The 17642-nt window shown below is 46.7% G+C and overlaps 1 protein-coding gene across 3 annotated transcripts in view; it reads left to right on the top strand.

Annotated features, from left to right (window-relative positions):
• Positions 1-17642, top strand: part of LOC142592638 (putative 4-coumarate--CoA ligase 1) — a 69990-nt gene that overhangs the window by 1224 nt on the left and 51124 nt on the right. For 2 of the 3 annotated variants that reach the window (XM_075704202.1, XM_075704199.1), the window contains exon 2: positions 16255-16462. The exons of the other annotated variant lie outside the window; for it this stretch is intronic. In XM_075704202.1, the coding sequence (XP_075560317.1) occupies positions 16255-16462 (208 nt within the window). The remainder of the gene's footprint in view (positions 1-16254; positions 16463-17642) is intronic. 3 annotated transcript variants of the gene reach the window in all.

Here is a 17642-nt window from a genome sequence, read left to right as displayed (position 1 = left end):
ATAACAAAGCTGGGTGTGCGTCCTGTCGCTCAAACACGATTTTTGCATTCTTTCATTCAGCACACGTCTCGATACTGAAATCACCTGCTCGCTAACATTGCTTCTATCACGGTTTATCCCTTATTCTGACAATCTTTCTTCGTGTTTTACATTCCAATTGTTGTATCACATTACAGTGTGTTTCTTTTTGTGCCGTATTACGCATGTTTGATTTTTTCTCTTTGATTTGTTCATTCTTCATGGCTGTCTGAATTTTCTTTTTGTTCTATTTTGCCCTTTGATAAGTTTTTTGTATGGGTTATCTTGCTCTCACTCGTATTCCCATTGTATATCTTGCCACATTTTTGTCATTGTTGAATAATCTATAACCCACTCCGCTCTACACTACTTTAGCGTTTGAGGTTATATGGAACAAATAAATGAATAAATTCAGGTCTCAGTTAAAGGCATAACTACGACGTAAGTTATTGCAATCCCTCTATGCATCCAAAGGGACGGGTCCAGATATACTTTCAGCAAGTGTAATCAAATGCCGTTTTGTTGCAAGTGCTAATTGTTTATATGTAATTCATAATAAGTCACTTGTTAATGGCAGGATACCTGAGTTTCAATTCACACAACGTTTTCTTCCTCAGAACAATTTGCCATTGACTAGCCTCTTAGGATAACAATATGTCTGACATTCCGTTTGACTAGAATCTGCCTTTACAAACGGTTTCAAGTAGGAGTTATCAAATATTCGAAGTTTCGAATACAAAGGCAAAACGACACACTAACTATTCGTATTAGTATTTGAAAAGGAGTAATTGTATATTTTCGAATATTCTAAACTAACCAAATATTTCGCAACAACCTCAATGGCTATGTTGTTGGGCTGCTGAGCACGAGGTCGCGGGATCGAATCCCGGCCACGGCAGCCGTATTTCGATGGGGGCGAAATGCGAAAACACCCATGTACTTAGATCTAGGAGCACGTTAAAGAACCCCAAATGGTCAGAATTTCCGGAGTCCTCCACTACGGCGTTCCTCATAATCGGAAAGTGGTTTTGGCACTTAAAGCCCCATAATTTATTTCCCAAGAACCTAATATATTAGTCTGGTTACTGTTTTCCTTCTGCTAAACAAACTATCGCAAATTATCACAAGGGAGACAACGACAAAAAGATGGAGCGCTTAAGCTTCGCCTTTAAGAGGAACCTCGGGTGCTCCTATCTAAATAAATGTAAAAGGAGAATTCATTTTACAGCGAAGCTGTAACCTCTACCGTCCAAGGAAATTTTCGTTGCATTGGCGTGATAAACAAAAAACTTCCCAAACGTGGGTCGATCCCAGAGATAGTGCAATGCCGTGCCGACCGGCGGCGGAGGTGAAGCAGGCGTTAAGCACTCCCCATACGTGGGTCGATCCGGAAGATAGTGCAATACCGGCCCGATCCGCGGCGGAGGTGAAGCAGGCGTTAAGCACTCCCTATGCGTGGGCCGATCTCAAAGATAGTGGAATACCGGGCCAACCAGCGGCAAAGGTGAAGCAGGCGTTAAGCACTCCCTATGCGTAGGCCAATCTCAAAGATAGCGCAATACCGGCCCGGCCCACGGCGGAGGTAAAGCAGGCGTTAAGCTCTCCCCATACGTGGGTCGATCCAGAAGATAGTGTAATACCGGCCCGTCCCGCGGCGGCGATGAAGCAGGCGTTAAGCGCTCGCCATACGTGGGTCGATCCGGAAGATTGTGCAATGCCGGGCAGACCCGCGGCGGTGGTGAAGCAGGCGTTAAGCACTCCCATGCATAGGCCGATCCCGAAGATAGTGCAATGGCGGGTAGACCCGCGGCGAAGGTGTAGCAGGCGTTAAGCGCTCCCCATACGTGGGCCGATCTCAAAGATACTGCAATACCGGCCCGACCCGCGGCGGAGGTGAAGCAAGCGTTAATCACTCCCTATTCGTGGGCCGATCTCAAAGATAGTGCAATACCGGCCCGACCCGCGGCGGAAGTGCAGTTCGCCATTAAAGGGCCCACATTACACAGCTTCGCTGGTCATCCGTCTTCACAGAGTGGAAGGGCACTGATTTTTTTTTCTCGGCAACCACTGCACCAAATTTGGCGAGGTTTGTTGCATTTAAAAGAAAAACCTAAAGTATAGCGACTGTTGGTTTCGAATTTTTGATTTAGATGGTCAATTTCTTATTATAAAATTGGCAAACATCAAATATTTTCAGAAAATGAAACTATCAAGTTTACAACTCTGTAACTTAGTAATGAAAAATCATACAACAATTCTGTGAATTGCATCTACTAGTACATTTCAAGCGGACAAAATTGCTATGTTACACATGAATCTCAGAAATTTAGTTATATGGAAACACAACTTTTGCGGAACCCTTGTACACAACATAACAAATTCATGTAAGATGTAAAATGAAAAATCGAATTTGTTCACTTGCAATAATCTAACGGGTCCCGTTTACACGACCGCGATATCTGTTTTTGGTGCAGAGTTATTAATTTGTAAACTTCGTGCTTCTTTTTCTTCTTTCAACCTTTCGAAGTTTGAAAATTCTTGTAACTAAATTTAGGCCCTTAATTGAAATTCCGCTTCCACCAGTCGCTAGAATTTAACCTTCTCTTTCAAATGCAGCTAATCTCATTAAAATTGGTCCAGGGGTTATCGCAGAAAAAACGTTGTTGCGTTTTACATGTATTTAAATAGGCCGCGTCGGAGTTGGGCCCGAGCTAAAGCCTCCTCTTAAGAGTGAAACGCCGATAGCATTCAAAGATCCCTGACTGCTTCTCACGCTTCCTGGCAACTGTAGCGTAGGTAACCGTAATGTTTATCGGGAAACCATGGCCGCGAAGGCTATGCACGAAGGCGGGCTTTCTGATAGGAACGCCATCTGTTGCGTGAGCCGCGATGCGGCAGAGGCGAGCACCTTCTTGAGGTATTGCAAAGAACCGGGCGCGCCGCTCCGTGGCCTTCAAGATGCTCACGCGCCGGCGCGCTCACGTGGCGGACGCCGTGGCCGGTCTATGCATGGTAGAAACGCTGGAAAAGGGGTTTCTTTGAGTTCTCGCGTAACAGAATTATGTTTTCTCATATAGTCAAATTACAATCCGACGGCATCATTTCTGTAGGTTGTGTGCAAGTCGTAGTTTACGATTTTTGTACGTATATTTGCTTGAGAAATTCAATTATTTCAGTAGCTTCCTTGCGCCACATGGAGGGCCTTGGTATGGGTAGTCCGAAAAAATAATTTTGCCAGAACGACGTCCGACGCCAGATTTTCTGCGACACAAAGCCCCTAACGCTACCGCGTTAAACATTTTAGGAGCAATGCAGAAGCAAAATGGGTAATACAAGACTTCTTTTTGGTTTCACGGCTGAAGCCTACATGACAGCCTGTCATTCTTGCTTATAGTCTGGCTTTTATTGTTTTTGGCGGTCTAGTCACGTAGATGTTTTATGTTTTGCGCCACACCCTGTGATGTTTTCCTCGCAACGGGTCCCTTTCAGACGTGTCTGCGGTACAAATCTTTCAGCTGCACTTTTTTGTCTTTTCTCCCCACAGCTTCTGATCTTTTTTCTGCTACCATTTCTTCAGCGTTTTTGGAAAGCGTTTGTCACGCAGCGGCACCCTTCTTTCTTGGCAAGGTAGCTTGTAATCAAGCTGTGAAGTTGTTGGCAGGTTAATCGTGCGTTGTTTTAAAATGGTAATTGTTGCGCTTGTGTTTAAAACTAATCCTTTGAACCTTTGAAGCAAGTAGTCCAAGTATTAGCGTTTTTACGAGTCAGCACAGGCGCGGTACCGGATTGTTCCGAAATAAATATTCTTGCTGTAAATATATGCACCTTCCTTTGACTATAGGACACGATGCTCAACCTATACTATTCGTATCCCGTTCATATTCGAACGAGTTTATGTTCGTCCACCGCTAGTTTTAACGTAAAAACCTCTTTATTTTAATAATTACCGACTCTGAAGAGTGCATATTAACTAATGGAGTGGCGGTCTTCAGAGGAGGCTCCAAACATGCTCACATCCCATTTATTAAACGCCTACTTCACTTACGCCTACGTGACGTAACGTGCTCGAACATGTGTATTCTGCGCAAACCGAACAGCTTTATGCAATAGGATTTCTTTTGCGGCACACCTGCGTGGATTTCAGATTTAGGTTTTCTTGGCACTACGCAATTGCCTGAATTTTACCACGACGTCGTTTTTGAGAACTCAATCTGAATGCCCACTTTATTTCCGGAAAGCGTATGATACGGCGTCTCATTCAGTATAGTTGCGTAAACTATGTATAGTTAACGTAAGCGCGAACGCTGCGGAGGTCAATTTAATTCATCCCGCGACCTCGTGCTTTGCAGTGCAACGCCATAGCCACTTACCACCACGGCGAGTTGTTGGTGTATTATACATCAATTTTATCCGCTTTGGATGTATTATTTGGTGCAGTTTATTTAACTGCGATAACAATTTTTATTGCTGAGTTATAGAGTTGTAAACTTCGTGCGAAATGTGTTCCAGTATTTTTTCTATTTTAATTTTTATCTTGCGATTTTCAAGAATAACAAAAAAATGACGGCCTGCGCCAAAAAATTCGCTTCCCACAGCCATTAAACCGTTTGGCGGTCGTCTGTCGTCTAGCTTAAGTCTGTCAAAATGGGCTCGATTGGTCTGGCTCGCTAGGTTAACTGTTTGTTTGGAATCGCCTTTGCAGTCGCATAGACGAGTTCTTACTTTTGTTGATCTCTTCGCGATAAAAAACACATGACAGTCGGATTTCGTTGCCTATATGGGCTCGCACCATGGGTTAGGTGCAGATGAGAACGCGCTCGCCTGCGGTGCTTCGGCAACGGGCAAGCGGCAACGCGAAAGTGCTGGCGTCTAGATTACGCATTCGGACTATTTGAGTGCGTTCCGGCTGGGCGAACGCACATGAATGAGACTTTCACCTGCGGCACCTGCGTAAAGTGATCACGTGACAGCTCAGTCCGCGGATCAGGCCACAATTTCTCCCGCATGTGAATCCAGATTTATTTGAAGTTGGCGGCATTCTGAGCGAACTGCTGAGAAGCTCGCGTCATACCGCCGCCGTAATGGTCCAGGCCGTGGCCGTGGTACATAAACATTGTCGCCGCACGGACAAGCCAGCGTACGCGGAGTCACACGCAAGCTGTGTATATTAATAGCACCGTAGGGTGCCTGGTATTCACAGTTCTCTCGAGCCAACTAGCGCTTTTGAGACTATTGGCGTGTGAGTCACGTGCTATAGCAAACCCAAGAGAGGCTATGTGTGCGCTCACCAGTTTCCATTGTATAGGCTACAGACGCACCATTGGAATGGGTGAATGATTGTTGACCTTGCATCTATCCTTCGTGTACGTCACACCGCATTTCAACAAGTTGCTATTGAAAGCGAGAGCGCGCCAATCTGCCCCATACTGAACTGCCATTGGGATCGGCCCCAAGTCTCCACGGCACAGGTTGTAGCGTTTCTACGTCGGAGTAGCAAAAATCTAAGCCGCTATGCCATCGCGGTCGCCGTCATACTTTCTTTGTCGCCTTGCTGCTGTCATAAAGCACACGTTAGTGTCACACGCACAATTTATCGCCTTACACAAATACGTCTGTTTATCCGCTAACGCTTTGCAGAGCCTCAAACGGTCTTATAGCCAACCGCCTGCACAATACTTGACGTAACATCGATTGCCACAGTGTGCCGGATCTACATAACTTTTCTTTTCTCTTTGTGAGTGTTAAATAGATTCGTTGTATGACGACTTGCCTTGAGTGTACGTACGCGTCGGTTGGCTTTATGTATATATATCCACTGGGTTTCTTCAAAATAACATGCCAGTTGTTATCCCCTGTCCTGTGTCCTTCTGTGTGCTTACGTCACTGTTACGCGGGAAGCAAAACACGAAGAGATAGGCGCATGCATCGCCGAAGATAGCGTGCTTACATTAATTCCTATCTTGCAACGGCACGGCAGTATAATCTTAACCATGGACGAAAGAAACAAAATAGAAAAGACCCTGACGTCGCGTTTTTGAAGCCGGAAACGTAGGCTTGTTGGTTTGCCATCTTCCTTTGCGCTTCCGATCAGCTTGCCGGACCAGGAAGGTGCCAGCTTTGAACTTGCAGTGCTACGAGCCGTCGTGTGTGCTGCCGACGCGCGTCATAACAAAGCCTACGAAACTTCTGTTACAGTTTTAGTGAAGCAGCCGCTCCCCTGTCAAGGTAAATATACCTGCTAGCGAAGTTTTTATAGGAGCCCATACGTACAAAACATGGCGGTTCATCGGCGGTTCATGGGGCTTAGCGCCATGTGTATGTGGGGGGAACACTTCCGGCGGAATAAAAAATAACGGGACACCATATCCGATACAGCCACCGTAGTCCTCCATAAAGAAAGCAACAAAATCCCTATAAGGAAAGGCGTCAGGCAGGGAGATACGATCTCTCCAATGCTATTCACAGCGTATTTACAGGAAATATTCAGAGACCTGGATTGGGAAGAATTGGGGATAAGAGTTAATGGAGAATACCTTAGTAACTTGCGATTCGCTGATGATATTGCCTTGCTTAGTAACTCAGGGGACCAATTGCAATGAATGCTCACTGACCTGGAGAGGCAAATCAGAAGGGTGGGTCTAAATATTGATCTGCAGAAAACTAAAGTAATCTATAACAGTCTAGGAAGAGAACAGCAGTTTACGATATAGGTAGCGAGGCACTGGAAGTGGTAAGGGAATACATCTACTTAGGGCAGGTAGTCAACGCGGATCCGGATCATGAGACTGAAATAATCAGAAGAATGAGAATGGGCTGGGGTGCGTTTGGCAGGCATTCTCAGATCATGAACAGCAAGTTGCCATTATCCCTCTAGAGAAAAGTGTATAACAGCTGTGTCTTACCAGTACTCACGTACGGGGCAGAAACCTGGAGGCTTACGAAAAGGGCTCTACTTAAACTGAGGACAACGAAACGAGCTATGGAAAGAAGAATGATGAGTGTAATATTAAGGGATAAGAGCAGATTGGTGAGGGAACAAACGCGAGTTAATGGCATCTTAGTTGAAATCAAGACAAAGAAAGGGGGGGGGGGCATGGGCAGGACATGTAATGAGGAGGGAAGATAGCCGATGGTCATTAAGGGTTACGCACTGGACTCCAAGGGAAGGAAAGCGTAGCAGGGCGTGGCCGAAAGTTAGGTGGGCGGATCAGATTAAGAAGTCTGCAGGGACAACATGGCCACAATTAGTACATGACCGGGGTAGTTGGAGAAGTATGGGAGAAGCCTTTGCCCTGCAGCGGGCGTAACTAGGCTGCTGCTGCTGCTGCTGCTGCTGCTGCTGCTGATGATGATGATGATGATGATGATGATGATGATGATGATGAACGATGATGATGATGATATCCGTTAAAAACGGAAGTGACGCCATTTTGTTCTCAAAGGCGCGAAATTTGTTTTGTTGGCCTCTCTTTAGAGCTATATATTCAAATGTCCCGACTTGATGGGCGTTTAGAGCTTTCAGCGCGGGAAGCGATGCAGGAAAAGGCCAGTTGTACGGTTGTCGAAATCGCCCCCCTGCACAGAACATTCTTTCTTTGGAGGCCGACAAAAGCTTTAGGTGTAGAGTGCTGATCCTATCGTGGGATACCAAGCCCATCAGCCAGCGGAGTCGCACGAAAACAACTACGCAATTATCTGGCGGTCATCACTCACTACTTTTGACTGAGCAGGTTAAGAAGCGATGAAGCTACCCGCGTCACCAAACTCAGACAAACTTCGACAAGCAAAAAAGCACAATGTATGAGGGGGGGCGTATTTCAACAAGTGAACTTTACAATAAGGTGGAAGCTTGGACGAGTTGGTGATTCAATATCGACATGTTTGCACAGCGCAAGCATGTCGATATTGCCGAAACATGTCGGAACTGCGTCATAATTTCCAAACACCGAGAGCAGCTTACGCGTGAAATCATACGAGGCTGACAAGATACAGCGGCTGGGCGAACTTTGCATCAGCATGTTGTCTAATGCCCTCACAAAAAATGAAATCAAGTATCTGGCCATGATGCAATAGGGGTTCACGTGACTTAAGAGGAAGCTTTAGCTCGGGCCCAATTTCGTCGCGACCTATTCATATACCTGTAAAACGCAAAAACGTTTTTCTGAGATAACCCCTGGACCGATTTGAATGAAATGTGTGGCATTTGAGAAAGAAAGCTAAATTGTAGTGACTGTTGGTAGCGGAATCTTGATTTAGGTCCTGAATTTTCTTTAAAAGATTTTCAAAAATTTGAAAGTTTGAAAGAAATAGAAGCACGAAGCTTACAGATTCATAGCTCTGCATAAAAAATAGATATCGTGGTTCTGTAAACGGCATCCATTAGATCAGTCAAAGCGGGCAAATTCTGTATGTCATTTTACATCTTACGTGAATTTGTTACGTTGTTTACAGGGGTTCTGCAAAAGCTGTATTTCCATATTACTAATTTCTTTATATTAATGTGTAACATATGCATTTTGTCCGCTTTAGATGTACTATTAGATGCAATTCACGGAATTATATTATCAATTTTCATTGCCGAGTTACGGTGTTGTAAACTTGAGAGTATCGTTTTTCGAAAATTTTCAATTTTTGCCAATTTTTTATAAAAGAGTGACGACCTAAATGAAAAATCCGAAACAAGAGTCACTAGATGTTAAGTTTTTCTTTTAAATAAAACAAGCCTCGTCAAATTTGGTGCAGTGGTTGCCGAGAAAAATGAATTCTCCTTTAACATGTATTTAGACAGGAGCACCCGAGCTAAAGCTTCCTCTTTATGCAAAAGTAGTTTTTTTATTACTTTTGCTCATGTACATAGTTCTGGCGATTTCGCAAATAAAGATCAGCTGAAGTCAGCGCTTGTATTGTGTTCTTCCTTCTGTCCTCGTCTTTTGTGCTGTGCAAACTTATCGATAGTGAACTTTACCAGCGCGCCTTTCTGCACATTTCGAGAGTGCATTGCATTGCGAGTGATAGCGGCGTCAACGCCCCCTGTAACGCCCCCTGTAACAATGGGCGCTGAAAAGAAATGTATTTATTACTAATAATAAAATTAAATGAACTTATATGGTCTTAAATCACCACGAATATATATAATTTACCAGGAATTGTATTGTAGTTGGATTAATCTAACTGGTGTCTCGCTTGAATTAAAAAACGCTTTTTTTTCTTTCCCAACGTTTGTTCCCTCCAACCATAGTCGCGCTTCAATCGCTGCTCCCATAACCGCCCTTGCTGATGTCAGTTAAAATTTGTGCTGAACCACCTTTCGTCCGAAGCTTCGTGACCTATTTGGATCGACCTTGCTCCTGTGCTTTTCCGTGGCACGTTCAAGACGACGACGAAAACCCGCGCCTTGATTACTTGAGTGTCTCTGTTGTTCACTGACACTTACACTCGTAGACCTTAAACACAACTTTCATGCTTACACACAACGCTCCAAAGTCAGCTTGCCTCGCGAACAGAACGTGCTGCGAGAAATACACGGGCAGAAACAACTTATCTCACTTTTCAGAGGTCGAAAGCAGCAGCGAGAGCTTCAGGAACGCGGTTGCTATGGCAATGTTCACATTTGGGGCACCAGTCCCAGTGCTCCTTCGCGAAAAACAAGTGACTTCCGCCACACTTTCTCCAACAGGTCCTTGCTGGCCGGGGCCTCTTCTACGCTTTCCTTCCTCGATCTTAACGCATACTGCGAGTTTTAGAACCACCATAAGTTTACGCGGCTTCGTGCTGCGCTCCTGAAACCTAACGGATAAGAACAGCTGGTCGCCTTCCTGTGCCAACACGCGCGGCTTGGGCGACGTTGCGTATATCCTTTTTTGTTCTTGCGTCACCAAAATATGCTTTTCGGTTTTTCACTTTCTTCAATGGGTGTGCGGATATTCGTAATTTTTGAATACGAGTCAAATAGGCCTTGCTATTTTATGAGCATTCAATTCGAGAATTCGCTATCCCAAATTGTCGATTATTCGTTTCTCTTCGCATGGAAGAGATAACAACGCTTATTGGAGTGTCGAGGGACAGATATCGATGCAAGTGAGCACTCTATATCTATGTGGAGCGTTGAGAAACCACATTTCTCCCCTTCAACGAACACAACACGAACACAACGCCCTACGTGCATCTGGTCGCCTTGTTTTATCACACTCATTGTCAGGTTGCGACAAGCAATAAATAAGGCAATTTTTAACGAAATTTACTATACACAAACTGTCTCTTTCAATTTGTGTACAAGCGAGAAAATATTCAAATATATATACCGGGTGCTTCAGCGAACAGTTTCAAAAGTTTTGATGGTTGCCTATCGCAGATACCACAATTCTAGTTCGTGAGCTAGTCTACTATTCTAGCCGCAGAGTTCGCAAGACGGATCCAGTTGGAACGAATTCTCAGGATGAGACCAGTTTCGAGACATTAATTCCCGAACTTTGCGGAGCAATGCATTGGCGTTCCAGTTACTTTCTTAACAAGACGTCGTTTTATGCGTTCAGACACATAAGTAACTGGAACATTTCTTTCTTACTTCGTTCTGTTGCATCCGACCTATCTACCTGATCCCCCAGCTAAGTCTATGTAACACCTTCATAACGCACAACGGCGCCTATGCGCAAACTTTCAAAAGGGGCACCATTCAACCGTTTTGAAGCACTGATTGTGACTCTCTGGCGCGGTGCATTTATAGCACTCTCGGCTTTTAGATACTTTCGATATGACGTAAGATACTTCCTGTTCTTTTCATGGGCGCAATAAAGAAGTAAGGAAACAATGAATTATGCTCATCAGCTCTCCCTTACCGCGGAACTTTGACTTCCACATTGATAGGACAAACGGCCGCCAACAACTATCGTATCCGCTTGAAACAGGGAAGAGAAAATAGGAGACAAACGAGAAGTTTTCGGCTTATGCCTCTCGTGGTAGCGGCTTCGACTATCGACCGATCATGAGCGTGGCTCCCGACATGGGGATCTCGGATGAACAGGGATACTGAACTCTCTTGATGAAACGCCCATCGCTGCAACTCTAGCGATTCTGCCCCCAAATTATGTTCGAATTTTTGTAAAAAAAATAGACTGGTGGGGTACAGTTTCTGTGGTTTGAGCCGATTTTGTTCTGCTTACGTGTTGGAGCAATACTGCCAGACATAGTTCCCTGTATGTTGTTGTTTTTTTCGGCTGGATGCTGCGATACAGATATTTCAAAGAATGCGGCGAAGTTGTCTTTACCTTGACTGGATAAGTTTACACATGGTAAGAGCTTGTTTTGTGCGGAGGGCATAGGTGTTCAGCTGCTGAACAAGGATGCACTTAGCACTACTTGCAAAGGTAAGAGAAACAAGACGTCTTTGTCTAGTTCCCCTCTTTCTCCGTGGTAACCTATGTCAGGAACTTAAGCCCTTGTATCGGGCTTTGCTTATTCTCACTGTATAGCTAACGTGCCTTAAAAAGGCGCAGTACAGTTTGAATTCCGAGGGAGGGATATGTGAAATTCCGTTTAACACATACCTTGTTTAACATTACAGGATGGCCGACCTCGGGTTAGTATCGTAATTAAGGTTTTAACATGCGGGCTGCTGACACCATTTCTGCTGCCATACCTCCCTCGCACCACCCAAGCTTCGAAAACGAATGTCTCAGGTTTAACAGTGCTACTAGCTGGAACATAGTCATCTTGGTTACGGGCAAGTTAGGTGTGTGAGATGTCCAGGAGGGCTATGCTGGATGCGCCTCGGGATCTTCACAAGCTCTGTCGACGCCCAAGATGAAAGAACTAATGGCACCAAAACAAAGTTTGTCCCTCGGCAGGCCTCCTGTTTCATTGGTTCATCTAGATTCACTCTGGGTGGCCATCATCCCTTAGGCGTTGCCTTACAGGTGGTCAACAACTGGAGTAATTAACGCAGAAAGTTGGGCTAGTTGTTGTTGATGCATTTTCTGTGACATCATTACTAGCGCGAACAAGACTACGGAAAAAAAGGTGGAACAGGACAGAGCGCTACATTTCAACTAACTGTCCTGTCCCACCTTTTTTCGCTAATCTTGTTCGCGCTAGTAACTCTGTCACAGCAAAAACAAACTCGGGCTCACGTGATCATACCGTCGGTGCATGGCCGGTGCCTTCTTCCACTTGTTTGTCGTTCCACCGAGTGGATTACATGCACAAGCAAGTTATAAAATAAAGGCATTTAGTACAATATTATTAGTCACTTTTATGTGCCTTACAGACATTTTAATGCTTACGAGATGTCCACTGAATGTTTATTAGACTAATTTGTAATTTAATACGTGTCGCGTTATACCACGAGAACGCTCCCCGTCCTCTTTCCTATGGATTGGATTGGCGCGGCTCGCTACGTGCTTGCGCTCTCATTTCCGAGCCAGATTGATGTGCGTCGGCTTTTCGCAGTGGGCTTTCAACAGATCACTCATTGCTCGCGCAAAAGTAAGGCTGCAAGACGAAATGAGCATCCGCTAGCGCAGTAGTGGCCACGCGCTTACCTTGTAAGCCCGCTGGAATGTAGGAAAACACTCATTCAAGCAAAGGGTTAGGAGTGAGTGAGTGAGTGAGTGAGTGAGTGAGTGAGTGAGTGAGTGAGTGAGTGAGTGAGTGAGTGAGTGAGTGAGTGAGTGAGTGAGTGAGTGAGTGAGTGAGTGAGTGAGTGAGTGAGTGAGTGAGTGAGTGAGTGAGTGAGTGAGTGAGTGAGTGAGTGAGTGAGTGAGTGAGTGAGTGAGTGAGTAAACTTTTATTTGGTCCAGCAAAATGCGATAAAACGCGCACCCGGCTAATCCCACGACGGGACTGGCAGATCTAGTCTGCCCGCCCGATCGTGGGCGTGCTGGACGGTTAGGATTTGGTCCTCAAAGACTGGACTTCGCAGGAGCGCGTCCCACCCTTCCTTGGTGAACTTCGGGCCCAGCGACCCGCACTCCCAGAGCATATGAGGCAAAGTAGCAACCTCACCACAGGCCACGCAAGAACAGGTGAATCTCGGAATATATGCCGCCGGATTTGGGTAGGAGTTCGTTTGCGGGAGTCTGAGTGTGACCGCCTGCGGCCTGCTTAGCTTGGAGTGAGGCTGCGGGAAAGCCTTTCTCTCTAAGTAAAAGAATTTCGTAAGTTCATTGTGCGTTATAGGAGTGTCTCAGTGTTCGGGGAGAGAGTCGCCCGAACCGAGGGCAGCGTGGTCGGTAAAGCCACGCGCAGCCTCGTGGGCAGACTCGTTGAGGTACAGAGGAACGCCCTCAATCGCCCCGACGTGGGCAAGGAACCAAAGGATGGAGTGTATGGAGGTGTCGCCATGTTTGCGCCTTTCAGAATTTGAATTGCCTGCCGGGCTACCCGGCCTTTCTGGAATGCACTGACGGCCACTTTTGAATCGCTACACACCCTTTCTCTCCGACCGTTTCGCATGGCAAGTGCAATGGCACCTCGTGATTCGTCATCCGGACGGAAGCACAGTTGATGACTTTGTCCCACGCGTTCACGACGGAAACCGCAAAAGCCTTGCCGTCTCGGTAGGGTCAGGAAACTAGGCTTTATTTGCTTTTTCTTTGTGATGCACCTTCATACGAGGTCGCGCCGAGCTATAGCTTCTCACAATCGCAGGAAAGAATCTTTATAGTCGGTAGTCCCGAGCGATCCAGGGCTTCTAACAAACGCAAGAACGGGTCTGTGCAGCGCGCGTGACCGTTTATTAATTGCCACCATATCCATGTCAGGTGGGACTCCAGTAGCGGCGCTGTTACCCTGTACCCGCCGCTGACGAGGTGGCTAGTATACACTTTTTGACAAGAACTTTCAATTGTTTGTGTGTGAGTGCCCGCGATGGCGTTCTCAAAGTTCAGGTTGGGGTTTAATGTCTCGCAATGCAGGTTGAGGCTCGCTCTGTTACCACCCGCTAAATTTTGGAGACAGTTGTAATGCGGCCCATTCAACACTGTGAATAATGGTACCCGGTTGAACATTGGCTGCAATAATGGAGCCTAGCGTCGCCGCGCCTCGTCGGTCGACCTTGAAAAGTCGCAGCTCTCCTCTGGTCGCGCACATCTGCAAAGCCGCCGTAGTTTGGGCGGCTCAGCGGTTCGTTGTCGCCGGTCATCAGGCAGCCGCGATTGTACTTTTGCTTGCCGAAAAGAAGGCACTCGTCAATTTGCACTATCGTCTCGGGGCCACCGAGTGGAGGGTTACGCCCCGCGCGAGGCATGTAACCCAAGGTCGATTCAAATAGGTCGCGAAGCTTAGGGCGATAAGCGGTTCAGTACAGATTGTCACCGACATCAGCATGGGGGTTTATGGGAGCAGCGATTGAAGCGTGACTATGTTTGGAGGGAACAAACATTGGGAAAGAAAAACGCGTTTTTTAATTCAAGCGAGACGCAGTTAGACTCATTCAACGAAAATAAATTCCTAGTCAATTTTATATATTCGTGACGAGTTAAGAAAATACAAGTTTATTTAATTTTACTATTATTAATAAATGCATTTATTTTCAGCGCCCATCGCTACAGGGGGCGTTGACGCCATTATCACTCGCAATGCAACGCACGTCTTTAAATGGGCAGAAAGGCGCACTCGTAAAGCTCACCTGTTGAAATACGCCCCCCTCACAGTTTGCGCTTTCTTGCTTGTCGAAGTTTGTCTGAATTTGGTGACGCGGATAGCTTCATCGCTTCTTAATCTGTTCAGTCAAAAGTAGCGAGTTACGACCGCCAGATAATTGTGTAGTTGTTTTCGTGCGACTGCGCCGGCGGACGGGCTTGGCGTCCGACAATAGGGTCAGCACTTTCGTCGGCCTCCAAAGAAAGTATGTTCTGTGCAGGGATGCGATTTCGACAACCGTACGGCTGGCCTTTTCCTGCATCCCTTTTTACGCTGAAAGCTCGAAACGCCCATCAAGTCGAATGACGGGGCATTTGAATATATAGCTCCAAAGGCAGGACAACAAAACAAATTTCGCGCCTTCGAAAACAAAATGACGTCACTTCTGCTTTTAACGGACATGGCGTCACATTATTTTTTCTTCCACCGGAAGTGTTCCCACCACATACAGATGGCTTTAAGCCCCATGAACCGCCTATGGACCGCCATGTTTTGAACGTATGGGCTCCTATGGAAGCTTCGCTACCAGGTATATTTACCTTGTGTAACCCTTGTGCGCGCACCCACCCCGATCGGGCCACGCGTAACTTACTTTTCGGCAACAGCGACGCGGTGCTCAGCTGAGTGGCACCAACAGTTTTGACCGCCGAAATGAAACACGGACAACGCACTGTCATCGGTGATGTACTGAGGACTACTATCAGTGAAGCGCATGGGCGAACAGCAATGCCGTGACGCAGCGTTGCCAACCCCCTCCTAATGAACAGGGCATGGTCAAATGATTGTCAAGGCTTACTTTATCGAGAATAGCACTGCAGCACCCCTGGTGATCGACTGTTCGCCGTATGAATTCGTCATGCGTGCGACACTCTAGAATGTATCCACTTGTAAGCTTTCGCCTCACTGTCGCCGCTCGCGGTAGAGAGTGTAAAATTTAATAATTCGTTTAATAATTTAATAATTTAATAACTCGTTATCCGTCTTTCATCAGAAATTTATATAGGAGTCAAAACGAAAAACAGATACTTTAAGAAAGAAAATGTTCGTTATTTCATTTGTTGTATTGTAACGTATTACATTGAGGTAAAGTGTAGGTGCATGAATGCGCCGCATGTGCACTGTTCGCATTCGACCGAGGATAGAATGATAATGCCATGAAGAGGAGGCACACCCTTGACGCGCCCGTGAAAAGCGTGGCAAGAGGCTCACGGCAAGTGTGCAAATAGACAGCTGGACAGCATGTTATTGCTAAACAATACCCGGCGCTGGCGCGCTTCGTTGCGTAGCCTGCTTGAAACTCGGAAGGAGTGTGCTGCGTAGGGTGCGCTCATGTTATCATACGCAGCTTTTTCTCGACATTTTTTGTTTCTTTTTTTGCCTGCTATTTTGGCGCGTTCCATGCTATCTCCGTTCACTGACTGTCATCGAGCAAACTCGGGTAAAACTCGTGCGAACGAGAAACTCGGCGCATCCTTCATAACACCCTAGCTTGCGGAATTTTGAATACCCTCGGCGTTTGCTTTGTCACTTTCTTTGCCACTTTTGCGTCTCGCACTCTCCTTGGCGAGCAGTGTCTCAAATCCCGTTTCTGACTGCCAGGTGCATAGCAACACGGGTGAGCGCTACACCTACGGGGAGCTCGAGGATGCCTGCAACCGCGTCGCTGCCGGCCTGGCCAGCCTCGGCTTCGGGCCAGGAGACATGGCTGGCATACATTGCGAAACCGGCCTGGATGCCATGGTCGCCTTCTACGGCACTGCGTTCGCCGGCGGCTCCATGGTTTTTGCCAAGGCGAGCCTTACAGCACGTCAGTTTTCTCTTTTCTCTTTTTTACTTTCTCCCTCACTCGCTCGTTCTTGTTTTCCTTTCCAGGTTTTGTTTTTTTTTTGCACGAATCAATTATTTGTAACTTGCAAAGAGCGTTTCATTCGTCGCATGTGTTGACCACTTGGGGTGGCCAATTTGCATGTTTCTGCTGGTCAACATTCCTACCTTCTCCATTTTTTTTTCTTTTACAGCGTAGCTGTATATGGCGACCCGATTCGGCCATCCATCCGTCCGTCCGTCTGTCTGTCGCCTGTACGCTGAAAACTCCTCCGGCGCAACCCCATGCGCATGCGCAAAAACAAAACTAGAAATAGAGGCGCACGATTGATTGCGCCCGTAGTGACGTCGTTGCTCTCCGTCGCAACCGAACGCGCGCGTAGCAGCTTTCCTCCGGCTCCGAAGTGGGTTGGCCACGCGTCATACGTACCCCTCAGGAGCAGGCAGCTTTCGATTAGCGAAGCCGCGAGCAGAACCGGGAAAGAGCTCGTCTAGGTCTTGCCAATGCTGCAGCCCGGGCACTAGAACAGGCTCGTGCAGCCGATCGCAAGCAGCAACTGCGTACCTTGGATCCGGCACCGTACCAAGCCGTCGTTCACTGAACTGTCGGGATTAACGCAGTGATAAACAACGGGGCCGCACGTTTCAGCTTCGCTGGTTAACCATGTGTAAGGAGTTGCTCAGCAGGGATTTCCTTAAAGCGAAGCTTTCTTTGCCTCTTCCTTCGAGTTTCCCACTGCTTCTACTGCTGCTGTCTGGCACACCGCGGCGGGGAGTGGTTCAGAGCGTGTGTATACATGACAGGAGCGAGGGAGATTGGAGAGGCGACGCGAGAAACTCGTTTGGACCTCACCGTATCGAATTTATACAATGCCCTCTGATGCTCCCTGGGCGTCGCCACATTAGCCTCTTGACAGCTGTAATTATCACTGACCCCCCTCAAAAGCATTCCAAAAACTTCAGCGCTTCCCTTTCTACTAACGTGCGAGTCCAGAGGGAACGTAGATAGAACTGTAGAGAGAAGGGAGGAGAAGAGGCAGTTCCCATACAAGGGGGTTTGGGAGGTGGGGAGAAGGCAAGGAAACCCTACTAAAAAAGGCAAGGAAACCCTACTACTATTCGACAGCGGTTGCGGGCAACCGCATAAGCTTAAGTTCAAGGTA

Source organism: Dermacentor variabilis, chromosome 1 (genome assembly GCF_050947875.1).
Source record: "Dermacentor variabilis isolate Ectoservices chromosome 1, ASM5094787v1, whole genome shotgun sequence".
NCBI lineage: Eukaryota > Metazoa > Arthropoda > Arachnida > Ixodida > Ixodidae > Dermacentor > Dermacentor variabilis.
Note: the sequence above shows the minus strand (reverse complement) of the source record. Positions and strands in the feature narration are given on the sequence as shown.